At 36.3% G+C, this 13,788-nt stretch overlaps 1 protein-coding gene across 5 annotated transcripts in view; it reads right to left on the reverse strand.

Moving 5' to 3' along the window:
• SLIT2 (slit guidance ligand 2) overlaps nt 1-13,788 on the reverse strand; it is a 266,165-nt gene that overhangs the window by 14,224 nt on the left and 238,153 nt on the right. For all 5 annotated transcript variants that reach the window (XM_054202905.1, XM_054202906.1, XM_054202904.1 and 2 more), the window contains 4 exons: nt 9,085-9,178; nt 7,037-7,174; nt 6,707-6,947; nt 6,240-6,370 (listed from right to left, as the gene is read on the reverse strand). In XM_054202905.1, the coding sequence (XP_054058880.1) occupies nt 6,240-6,370; nt 6,707-6,947; nt 7,037-7,174; nt 9,085-9,178 (604 nt within the window). The remainder of the gene's footprint in view (nt 1-6,239; nt 6,371-6,706; nt 6,948-7,036; nt 7,175-9,084; nt 9,179-13,788) is intronic.

Below are 13,788 nucleotides of genomic sequence, written 5' to 3' on the forward strand. Positions count from 1 at the left end.
ACTGATGCTACAATAAAGTAATTTGTTATCTTTATTAGGCATGGTTATATTTGTGTGTTCAGCTTCTGGCTAGTACAGTGAATACAGTATTATTTTTATTTTTTTTTCTTACCTACATATACTATTTCCTTCTGCTTACTAACAAGATAGGAACTCGCTAGTAAGAGAATGCCCCAAGGGTGTCACGCAGAAAAGGCTTATTTCAAGCATGGTGCTTGCGCTGTGTAAGGACAAGCCTACACATAGAATCATAAAATCATAGAATGGTTCGGGTTGGAAGGGACCTTAAAGATCATCTAGTTCCAACCCCCCTGCCATGGGCATGTCACCAGATACAAGAAATGGCTGCCTATGCTCAGCAGCCTCAATACCTACAAAGCAAATGTTTAAGTGCAGGGTAACTGCTCCGCACTTGAACACGGTTTAAGTACATCAGAGAAGGAAGAATATTATTATTCAATGCTGGGACTGAATAGATCATTGTACTTACATTACTTCTAGCCTATTTTCCACTGGAGAATTAAAAAGCTGAATGTATGGCTGCATGGAAGTTATGACAATGAGCTGTAGTCCAGAGACCAGACATTATAACCATTCCCATGAGAGCCTTTATTTGCTTCAGGGCACCATCAAATAAGTGAGCTTAAGCCTTTGAAAAAAGTTATTAAAATGAAGCAGTTGTATGATAGCCTGAGATGGACTGAACAGTCATACAGTCAGTTAGCTCTTCTCATTAGGAAAGCAGTATAGCTGAAATGGATTAGCTTCCTAAATCTCAAGGCAAAAATCAAGCAAATTACCCTATAACATCCTTAGTGATGTTTTAATTAACCTAACTGCTTTTGTCCTGGAACAGATCAGAAGCACTCACATGGTCATTTACAGCTGTGACACATTAAATAGCTTCTTAGCTATTTATTTCGAACGATAACTATGTGGACAGGCTCAGCTCAATACGGATAAAAGATCTGTGTGGTAGCACGGATGCTTTACATAAACTCAGCTCTATGTGAAAGTGCAAACACAACAGAGCAGAATAAACACTTTTCGGGAGTGGGCAAGAGCGGGACTGCCAGGATCCACGGGGGGAAGGAAAAGGTCAGGGTTCATCATTCCTAAAGAGTAAGGTCTATTCAAGGTATTAAGAGGTTTATTTGCTGTGATCAAGCAACACAAAAAGTGCCAGGATTAATTTATTTAATACATTTCAATGAATCTGGGAAAAAAGTTGTGCTAAGAAATCGAAATGCATATGACTTATTGACTTAAGTAAGCAAGAAACCCTAAAATAATGTTCTTGTTCCAAGGAAACTTCTGTTATTTTACAACTTATTAACCTTTCACACAATAGTATTTAAAGGGATGACAGCAACACAGAACATGCATTTTTATAGCAAGAGGTCATTCCAGGGATGTATAAAACATAATGTGTAAAGGGAACGTGTCTCTGTTAAGAGTGATTATTAAAAGCTTCTAGCTTAAACTGTTTTGCTGGTAAAAATTTACTGCAGAAAGAGGAGCCCTCCTAGGTAAGGGTGGTTTAAATTAAAGGGGAAATAAACACAAGGCATATCTGTGCAATATTTCCTGCCAATGCACTTACGTTACTTCTAGCCCATTTCCCATTGGAGAAATGAGAGCTGAATTCATAGATCCTAATGAAAAGCTGTAAGAAAACCTGATTTAAAGCTTCTGGAACTCTGTGGAAGAATAATGATTTGGGAAGAAATATTCCCATATTTCCCATAAATATATGATGAAGACTAGTTTACAGAATGAAAAGGTTTTTGTTTTTGTGTTTTTTTTTTGTGTGTAGAAAATATTTAACATTTAAAAATGGACATCCAGACAGAACAAAACCCAAGTGGATCAACTTTTCCCAAATAACCATCTCCAATGAATTAATTTTCTTTATTGGTCTTGGCACTGCCATCATCTCGTTACTCAGATTGACTGATGATTGCTTTTGGGATGATGACTCTTTCTGCAGTCAATTCCCATTGGTAAAGCAATTCTCATTCACTCTACACAGCTAGACTGCTGTTATTGTTGATTCTCCATATTTATCATGATTAAATCATCTGTTTGTAACTTTGTTTTGTTGCTACTGCAAGCACCTCTGTAGGCTTTACAGCTCCCATTTGACTCTTTTTCAACACACCATTTCTTGACTGCCATTTATATTATAAAACTTCTATTTCAATCTCTGTATTGGCTGGTTGGATTTTTTTTATTTTATTTTGGCCTCTGTTTCAGGCATCTCATCCTTGTTCAGTGGATTACAACTTGCCTTATTCTTTTTCCTATAATATCCATGAATCTTCACTTACGTAATGAAATCTGTAAATCTCTTAATAAACTTCTCAGTTTTTTAATTTTCTTTCTGTCCTTCTTACTGTAAACAACTTCCCATCTTAGTTTGCAAAACTATATACCCTGTTACCAAATCATTCTGAAATCTCATTGTTCTTAAACATCATGAGTTAAAATGCTCTTTTGTCTTCTTCATATCTGTCTGATAAAACATAATAAATTGTTTGCCGTTATAATTCATGACCTATTTGTACTGGATCTGGCTGGGATGGAGTTAACAGTCTTCATAATAGCTGATATGATTCTGTGTTTTAGATTTGTGACCAAAACAATGCTGATAATGCACTAATATTTTAGCTATTGCTGAATAATGTTTGCACAGTGTCAAGGCCTTCTCTGTTTCTCACTCTGCCCCCTTAGTGAATAGATTAGGGGTGTGAACGAGGTTACGAGGGGACACATGTAGGCAGATGACCTGAACTAACCAGACAGATATTCCATACCATATAATGTCATGCTCAGCAGTAAAACAGAGTGGGGGGCAGAGTTAGGTAGGTTAGCCATCTTCTCCTTGGGAATTGATTAAGCATTGGTCTACCCATGGCAGATGGTGAGTGACTGCAATAGCAGCACTTCTACTGTTTCTTTCTTCCTCCAAATTTCCTTTCGTTATTAAACTATTTTTATCTCAACCCATGATCTTTCTGACTTTCACTCTTCCTTTTCTCTTCCCCTGTCCCACTGGGGGCGGAAGGGGAGCTGAGTCAGCAGCTGCGTGGCACTTAACTGCCTACCAGGATTAACCCACAACACTATTTCACAATATTATTTTAGCTATTTATAATTTGGGTAAACTTCAACTGTTTCTTCTAAAATCTTCCATACTGAATGGTGCCAGAAACTGGATTTTATTTTTTCTGAACAGATCAGATAGAGAACACACTCCTATCTCTTATGCTTGTATTAACCCTGCTTTGCGGGTCTTGACATTTGGCATTGGGCTGGCACCATGTCTATCCATTTGTCATCTTTCTGAAAATCAACTTAGACAAAGTGTTAAAATCTCAAAAACATGGAAGTCTACAGAAACCGTAGGGCTATACCCCTAAATTCTTTGTCCATGCTGGCTATATTTCAACACAGAGATGATTAGAACCTTCCCTCCAGCTGTACTTTTGGGCTCCAGTAGTACTTGCTGGATCGGGGCCTGCCAGCCCATTCCAAGAGAAGGTATTGCCTTAGCTAGCTCAAGGTAAAACGGACAGAGTAAGGAACTGGGTGGTTCTCATTCAGAAGGAGCAAAAATTAGGCCTCCAGAGAAAGAAGAGAAAGAAGTAGGACTGGGCGAGCAATAGCTGGAATAAAGCAAGAATCAGAGTAATGGGTGGTAGCGGATTGTAAAGAAAACATGACTGGAAACTGAGTCAAGGAGGAGACTGAGAAGGACAAAATAGAGAAAAGGAAAAGTGAGTCCCTGAGGAGGAAGGAGCGGCAGAAACATGTGATAAACTGACCACAACCCCCATTCCCTGTCCCCCTGCGCTGCTCAGGCAGACGAGGCAGAGAAACTGGTGAGTGAAGTTGAGCCTGGGAAGAAGGGAAGGGTGGGGGGGAAGGTGTTTTAGGATTTAGTTTTCGGTTCTCGTTATCCTCCTCTGGTTTGATTGGTAATAAATTAAATTAATTTTCCCCAAGTTGAGTCTGTTTTGCCCATGGTGGTAATTGCTGAGTGATCTCCATGTCCTAATCTTGACCCACAAGCCTTTCGTTATATTTACTCTCCCTGCTCCAGCTGAGGAGGGGAGTGATAAAGCAGCTTTGGTTGGCACAGGGTCAACCGATCAGAAATAGAAACGAAATAATATCAAATTTGTGCAGTAATCACTAGATGCACAATCATATATATAAATGTGGAAATGTATACATGGCTTCCTACCCATGCACTTCCCTCAAGGGCAAGACTTCATTACTGTTGATCTCAGTACCATTACATGACAATTTTCAAATATCTCCTAGAAACTCACCATCATGCTTATTTGAAATGAAAGGGAGGTTAATAATAATACTACTATACAAGTGTGTATCTGCTTCATTAAACGACCATGTCACCCTGTAACACTTCACTACATTTCCCATCCCTTTCGTCACTTCGCCAGCATTCTCCACTTGTCACATAATTCAGCTCATCAGCTACGGAGGGGAGATGTTTCTAATTGTGCTGTAACACTAACCTAATTGGGACTGTTTATTACTTGATTACTTTGTTATTTATCCCTTCTACATTTATGGTTTTTAATTTTACCTGTGTGAGTATTGTTTTAGGGTTCTTTTTCTAGAAAACTAAAATGGACGAGTGTGAATTACCAGTATTTATTGCACTAATACTGGAGAAAGCATTAAATTGATTGGAAGGAAATATATGTTTTGAATGGGAAGCAGTATTCTCAATAGATTAAACAAATGGGAGTGAAAATAACTTGAAATTCCATATGATCCTGATTCCTATCACTTCCTATTCTTATACTGCTGTACCTATCAAAATAAAAATCAACAAAAATAATTAAACTCCTGACAAAACAATCTAAACTTAGCACTATCCCAGATAGGAAAGAAAAATCTTATTTTGAATTGTAGTCGTTGAGAAAAGTGAATGTTTCACGCAATCTTAAATTTGCGTTAAATACTTAGGTCTCCTGTAAAGTCAAATCCAATTTTTAATATATGAACATTTATACAATTAAAATACATATACTATTTCCACATGTTAAGTCATTTCATGGAATTGTAAAAAAACCCTATGAAATACATACCGCATCAGAATATAAAAGCAACCTTAAGATGCTTATTGTAAAGGGCTATGTTTTTACTAAACAAATTTATATTGTATTTTACAGGAATGATTTTTTTTTTTCTGTGGAATGCTTTTAGTAATCTACTAAAACCACAGTTCCCTTGGTGTTATTACCTAACAAAGTTTAGCATTGTTTCCCTGCTATATAAACTTAAGCTTTTGGTTTTATATTGCCATTAGAGTGCAATCATTTCTAAAAATCATTTATTTTCAATGAAATGTCCCTAATAGAATGCAGATCAATGTCAGCTGCTACGAACTCCAGCAAGTAAATATGCACTAATTTTACAACAAAAAAGGTGTAAACACGACAAAAAGAAGATTCAAGGAAAACTCATTTAACACTTCCCCTTCATTTCTGAACGTATTTGTAGCAACAATAGGGCAATCAAGGCCAAGAAGTGATGCCTGTTGTCTTTTTGCTCACTCTTGCAATGTCTGTCTGCAAATTCTTGAGAAGGTACATAAAACCTCCCCAGAAATCGAGGTGGTAATTTTTCAGAGAACCAGAGAAATTTGACTTAAAAAAAACCCTGAAAAATTATGCTTCAGAAGCAGATGTGGATTCTGTCTCTTAATGACTTTGGAGGCAAAACCCATTTCTTTTTCAAGGGTTGTGCCTTTTTTCAGAATCAAGTTTTTAGCTTTCTCTTCACTTGCCAGGGAAAAGTCCCACATATAGGACTGCCTAACACAGAGGAGAAGAGAAACTTCCATGTCGTTTCTGCTTATGCAGTATAGTTCTGCACTTTACCCTGCACACTAGGAAATTACTTGGCAGTAACATCGTGGAAAAAACTCCACTTCCACACGTGAGCGTTACACAGATGTATAAATATTCTGCTGAAAGCTAACTCTTACTCAGTTTTAATGGATCAAGTAATATATTATCTTTCTGATGTTTCTGCATTAGAGTCATTTTCCAAGCCATGTCTTTTGGCAAGAGGTTTTAAATGTCTGACAATACATTCATTTGCATATATTTCTTTTAACCATCTATTCCAAAATGTGACTTTGATGTAAGGAATTAATACATGTTGTGTTTCAGTTAGAAATTTGTTTTGTCTGGGTTCACCTGTAAATAGCAGAGGCTGGATAAGATCCTGTGTCATAACTGACCCTCACTCTACCCCGGTACAGCTCTACCGCTATATGGTCTTTATCGCCTTTGTAGAGCAGGATCCCACTGTCTTCATCTGTGGCAATCTAGTTAAAAGAAAGAAACATTTAGAAAGAACTAAAAATAAATATTAAATCAAAATGCTGTATTAAGTGAATGTCTGAATTTACTGCCATAGTCTATTACTTCACTATAAAATTCTTCCTTGAAGGACAACCTGACAAAATTCTTTCACTTCCTATCAATAAACCCATCTACTTCAATATGAATACAGAGTTATAACAGTGACACTTCTACGCTTTTAGCTCGAACTGTGAAAAGCTCTTTAAATGAGCCACTGACAACTTTGGCTGATTTTCCACACCACGAAGAGTCCTTTACGCTCTTTTCCAGATCAGAATCTACAAGATAAGCAATCTTACCTGTAGAGTGATATTGGTCTGGGGACGTATCTTAGCTGAAGGGATTTGTAGATAGGATTCTTTGTTGACAAAGTTTATACTGATCAGCTTTTCACATTTCTCACCCTGGTAGCCTGACAAACACTGACAGATTGGTTCACTTTCTTTTATGATACACTGGGCTCCATTCTGACATTCATAATTATCACAAGGGCTGGTGCGAGGTAGAACCATTGGTGGTGAAAACTCACAAAACAAGCCACTAAATGCAAACAGAAAAAATTAGTATTTCCAAAAAACCCCAACTTTTACAGAAGACATATGTTTGTACTTTCTTCAGATCTTTCTCACCTATATCCTTCTGGGCAAATACATGTATATCCATTGACTGCGTCAGTACACTGTGCTCCATTTTTACATTTGTTGTCTTGGCAGTCATCAAAGTCAATATCGCAATGCTCACCTACATATCCCGGTGTGCAATCACATCTGTGAAACAGGAAAGCAAGTGAGAGAGCACAGTGCCTTTTAACAACACAGTGTGCTTACGACACAGTTAAGGAACTACTGAATTGTTTAAAACTCAAGAAAAAAAAAAGTATTAGTGTGACTTTGTGTGTAAAGACTTTCTAGCTTAATTATGTTATTATTTGGGGAATCTACATATGTAATGAATACAGGTTTGCTAGTTACACATGCTTACTCATCTGCCATCATACTGAAGAATTGTGGTTTAAATCTAGAGAGCCTCCATGAATCATTTTGACAGTTCTTCTTGGAATTTATGAGTAACGCAGAATGTTACAGCATGTTGTAAGTGGCTGTGAACACTAAAAATAATCAATATGCTTAGTTGCTGAAACCGAGACAAATAATCCAAGGTTTGTATTATAGTGATGGATATTTTCTTTGTCGACTTAACAGCTATGAATAGACCAGTCATCCATTTATACAGTTTAGAGGTTATGCATAATTTTTTTCCCCTCGAAGTTCCACCAGCCTTAAATAGTTCCATGGTTAGTGAACAAAGTAAGTCTCAAAACTCACCCTCTTCCCTCCCTGAGCCCCCACTGAACTAGAAACAGCATATCCTCATGACACTATATAATTTTTTTTGGTTTTGTTCCCCCCTCGCCCCCCCGGCAACTCTCATTGTTAATGCTAGTGGCACTTCTTCAGGGAATTCTCGTATATTAGACTGCATGAATGTCCATAACTCCGTGAAAAATGAATGGAAAAGATTACAAATTTATGCATCCACATGATTTTCTTTTTTTTTTTTTTTTTAATTAATATGTATGTAATTGATTTCATTAGATCTTGTGATTCCCTCCTTGGTGTTGTTTCTTTTAGTATCTAAAATTTGCTCTAAAGTGGCCAGAGTGATTTTAAATAGCTGTGTTACTTTAAATTAAGTACTTCAATCAACTATGTCTCAGTTTTTATTCAACAATGTATACGAATAAGAGCAGTGAAAAAAGAACATAAAGCGTGCTATTAAAAAGCTGACTAAGTGAGATACATTCTTGAAGTTACTGCATGTGCTATTTTCTGATTTAAAATGTCAGAAAGTAACAGTGAAGATTAATGAACTAGGCAGTAAAGTATAAGATGCCAAAGTAGGTTTACTGAAATGGCGTGAAGAAAATAAACACAACACACAACAATTGAACTCCAACAAGTTTTCTATTTTCCAGCTGAAAACTATCAATTTGATTTCATGTTCATTTGAATATTTAATATATTTGAATATTTTTTGCTGTACTTTAAAATGTCATTTCATAAGTAGTAGGGATGATACTAAATAATCTGATTTTAGAACAAGACCATGCTGTGCATAAAACAGATGTTTATCACAACAATTGAAAGCTGCAGGTTTTCTGTATTAACCTAAAGCCTATTAAAAACACTTTAAATTGTGCATACTAATTAATTATGGTAAGGATATGGTTTAATTAAAGATTAGTTTTCCTGGGGATGGACTTCAGTTCATACTTTCCAGTGTTCCTTCCTAATATTCTCTTTCACAGTTACTTCTCCGAAAGCAATATCATTATTCCACTTCAATTAAATGCAATTATTTTCCTACTGTCCAAGCTACTAAAAGGGTTTTGTATAGACTGTCACATAGACTCACTGCTCTACTCTGCATTCCTATTTAAAATCTGACTGGAATTAGAACTGTTAAGGATAAGTAAAATTCAGTAAGACATATTTAAAATAATAATGTAGATCTACAGGAAAATAATGGTCTATTCTGCCATAATGCTCAGTAATAACTGAAATTAGTATTTTGAGAACAGAATGTGTTTCCACTAAAACAAAAGGAGAAGAAGTTAAGCAGGATAAAAAAATAGAAATTTAGATTCAGTTGGACTGTGACAATATTTTGGACTTACTTGTATCCTTTGGGTGTCAAGATACACTTTGAGTCATGCTGGCAAGGATTCAGGTTTTGAGCACAAAAATCTAGTTTCTCCTCACAGAGCTCACCTGAAATATAATGTATGCTGTCAATTCAGTGAAAATACCACAGTGGCCTGAAAATAGCTGTTTCTATTTTAAAAGTAACTGCTACAACTCTTTTTTGTTAACACTGAAAAAATGCGTACTTCACAATATCATAATAAATACTACCTTTATAATAAACACTAATAAATAAATAAATATTAATACATATATAATAACAATAAATACTAGTCTGTCTGATAACTCCTTTATTAAAAAAATAAATTAGTTCAATGTCAATCATCTATCTATGGATATAAATGACAATTTAGTGAAAAAATATTTTTTCTTCGCAATATTTATCTAGCTCTGCTGTATAGCAAAACACTACTGATTGAATCTCTTCTCCCTAGAACAAGCCATCAATATGCTTTTCTCTCACTTATTTCTAAGGACATTAGAAATACACAGATTTGCACTATAAATAATCTATTACCTGAAAAAAAACTGTTATTATCACTGCCTGTCAATACAATTCCAATTCCCCAAAATGAAAACTTGCTTTCTACTTTTTCTTAAATATGACTCTCCAATGTTTGCATTGTTAATGTATCATAATTATCTATAATCTGCTCCGTGAAAAGAAAACAAACAAAAAAAATCTGTCAAATGTCTACCCATCCCTGCTGCTAGAAGCAGCGGTTCTAATTTCCAACATGGGCTGTATAATCTATAAAATATTTTAATATGGTTAAATTATGATTTTATTTGCAACTTTATGACAAGAAAACACTTACAAGTGTGTAAACAGATCAACAATGTCTTGTTCCCTGACTAACTAATCAGAAGATGCCATGAATAGTGCACTCACAAAGTTTATCTCTGGTTTGTAAGATAGATATACTTATTCCAGCATCCTTATGAAGCATATATGTATAATCAATGGGTATAAACCCTACGACTGCTGAATTCAGGGACTCACAGGTCTATGAGGCCCTAAAATTATGAAAGGAGTAGGGTTGCCCCTTGTCATTTATCAAGCAATAAAACATGAGCTAGTGAGCAAAGAGAAGTAGAACCGTACACCAAAATGAGGAAGAGAAGAGCAGTGGATGAGCAAAGACTTTGACTGCTCAAGTTGAACTTTCCTTCAAAGAGGCACAATATTTGGTATCCCTCACTTTTGCTTATCTGAGTGTGGTCGTGGCCTGCAGTGTAGTTAGTTGAAGAATCAGTATGTGCTGGAGGGCAGCCCGAGGTTAAAATAGCGTATAGTGGCTTCACCTCTTTCCTGTAACTGTTAAGTCAGTACTGAGGACGAGGGCAGCACCACCAGGAACAGGGTATGGGGAAAGAAGGACAGACCACGTAGGGACACAATGAGGGTAGAATCAGGAACAGGTAGATTGGAAAAAGGGAGAAAGGTACAGGATAATAACATTGGAATGGAGATTTTGGAGAGAGTATATGAGTGAAGATATCTTCCAGAATACATACACACGTGTGCGTGTGTATGTGTATCAGTTGATCAGCTACTACTGTCATTAAGCAATAAGGTTTCTGACATTTTACATGGCTCCTTGCCAAGTACTTAGCACCACACAGAAGCTGCCTTCTTGCTTACATGGGCTTCTCTGGAATTACAGAAGTACACATCGTAATAAACTGAAAGCAATAGTAGATGGTTAAAGGTCTATTTGTCTTTTTCTTTTTTTTTTTACAGGTTCAACAGATACTCCAGAGAAATTTGTCCTTTCCACAGCAAGTGTGCTTACATACTAGTGTCTAAAACTGCGTATTGTGAATATGAATACTGACTACCTAGGACTTGAGATATTATTGCCAGGACTTATCTCTTAGGGTATGTAGAACTTCTTTCAAATGATGGACAAATAAACAAAAACTTAAAAGAGTTGAGGAAGAGTCTACATTAAAGCAAGGATAGAGAAGAAGGCAAAACTGAACCAGAGTCAAAGATGGTTATGCTGGCTAAAAACACATCTGAAACATGTATGCTTAGTGTGACAAGACATGGGACCTCCACATCTTCAAAAATGAGAGGAGAGGCCAACACCAGCTCAACAAGTACTTTGCAGCCATCCAGACTGGTTCTCCACAAAGATTTAAAAAAAAAAAAGAAAAAGAAAAAAGTAATTGATAGCACATTACCAATTCGCAAGTAGTGCATTTTCCTTACAAAACCAAATAAAGCTTTGAGTTAATGTAAAAAAATGGCTTTCAAGCACAGGCTACTTAACAGTCCTCAGAAAAACTGTAAGTAACAATGTGACTTAGTCAATATATATAGGAAACTGAATGACGATCAAATGCAGGCCACTGAAGATGACTAATACAAAGGATTTTAATTCTATCCTCAAAGCCTCTTCAAACTCTCAATGGACTTACTAGTCTGGAAATGTGCAACTGTTATGACTAGGTCAGTGCACAAGGAATCCTGAAATACCAGGGATTCTTTGCGTCCCACGATATATCAAACAAAACCCAGATCCCTTTCTCTTTTCAAAGGGTTTTGTTCAAACAAATACATATACAAGAGGAAGTAATTCTTCACATAGCATTTAGTCAATTTGCAGAACTTGTAATAGCTGAAATCCATTCAAAGGCCAGCAACATTTGAAAGTGAGATATAAACATGGGAACGGAGAATTCAGATTTCCAGGAACATGGAGTAGAATAAGCAAAAATAACTGTTTTTTTAACCTAGTTTATACACATTCCTATGGCTTAGAAATGTATATATGTGCCTACATATATGTGTATATATGCATAGATATACACCCCCCTCCCATACAAATATCTAATTATGGCATATATTCTATATTAAATTACATGCAGAACTGAAAAATATGTGACACCCCAATTAAAAATAATAAAAATATGGCTGTTCAGGACTTACAAGACTTGGAGAAAAACACCTCTAAACATTCCCAAGATTATTAATTCTAACAGTATATCAGAGACTTTCTGAAAGTGACATATTGAGCCTATCTTTCAAGCAGGGCTGGAGGTTTTCCGTCTCTAGATAGATTCACAGTAAAAGCTCAGTGGAAAACTCCCCAAATACCTAGAAAAAGGCAATTTAGGACTGGCATAACAGAAGCAAGGAATGTCACCATTGCTGTCCACTTTACTGAACTGGCATTGATTTTGCTACAGCGTAGTAATTGGGCCATGGCTTAGACTATTACTGGCACAGACCTCTGAAATTTCCTGTGTGGCAAACAGCTTTATTAAGCAGTGTTTCTCTACCAGGCCTCCTGCAGCCAAATGGCTTGCAAACATCAGCAGTTATTTTTGAGATTATGGTCAGACTTTGATCTGAGCACTCTGTAGAAAAATGCGCAGACTGAGAAAGAAGACAAACAATGATTCAAAAGCCCCCTTGTCTTTAAAAGACAGGACTTTTTGTGCTGTGACAGCGTAAAAGGAAGGAAAGTGTCTCCTGGCATTTGCAAACTGTGAAGTAAGTCAGAATCGTATCACTGGAGGGAGCTTTCAGTTTGAGTCTGTTAGTGACTAGCCTAGGGAAGGAAACAGGACTCAAGAAAAGGACCTGGTAAATATAGAATCATAGAATGGTTTGGGTTGGAAGGGACCTTAAAGATCATCTTGTTCCAATCCCCCTGCCATGGGCAGGGACACCTCCCACTGGACCAGGTAAACATGACGGTCCATGTAATGAAATAATAATGCAAAAAATCTTATGAACAAAAAAGTCAGTTTTACCTAAAGTACAAACTTTCACTACAAAGAAAGAGCAGCATTCATGACAGACTTGCACAGAGGATCAGTAAAAAGAAGAAAAATTCAAGATGGAATCCAAAATATGTATATCTGATACTGAATTTCTGAATGAAAATACAAATACCAGAAGAAAAAACCAAAATAACACAAGTCTGAGGTCTTCATTTGTACTGTTAACAGATTTATATTCTGAATGGAGCGTTCCCATAATTAAAATATTACTGTTTGCAAAAAAGTTAATAAAAAAGGTAAGTAAAAATATGTGACATGGAATCCGAACCCCTGAAGAATAGTTTCCCGAAGCCAAGCAACATCTCTCTTAGCATACTGAATAACCAACGTGTTATTCAGAATTTAACTGAGACAAGGTGAAGGGGAGAAAGTAATTTTGTTGGAAAGATAGTGATGAAAGTGAAACACTCACTGAAGGAAATATCAGATTTACCAAGTTGGGCTCCTTGGCTTCACTGAAAGGAAATCTTAAAGAGTTCCCTGATTTGGGAAGCGTAATGCAATGTTTTAAAAAACTAAATACTTCAAAATAATGAAAAAAGATTGTGAAACAAATGTCTCAATTCAAGGAAGCTTGACACCAATGTGTGTGTACATTCTTTTATTCATCTAATAATATTGTAACTGAGGCTTCTGTAAGCACTTGACTAAGTAATTATGTTTTTGAAAGATGGGAACATTTCTGTATGTAGGAAAATAAGCAACAGACTAGTTTGTTTAAAAAAAAGCAGTGGATAAAGTGTCAAAAATCCTATGAAAAGCTTCCAAAGTTTAATTAGAACCAGCAATAACTCTTTTCATAAGACATCTTGCTTAATTAATCTAGGGAGTCTGAATTGTGGTATGGAGTAACACTGCAACCAGCGGAATTTTGCGTG

This window comes from Rissa tridactyla, chromosome 5, assembly GCF_028500815.1.
Source record: "Rissa tridactyla isolate bRisTri1 chromosome 5, bRisTri1.patW.cur.20221130, whole genome shotgun sequence".
Classification (NCBI taxonomy): domain Eukaryota; kingdom Metazoa; phylum Chordata; class Aves; order Charadriiformes; family Laridae; genus Rissa; species Rissa tridactyla.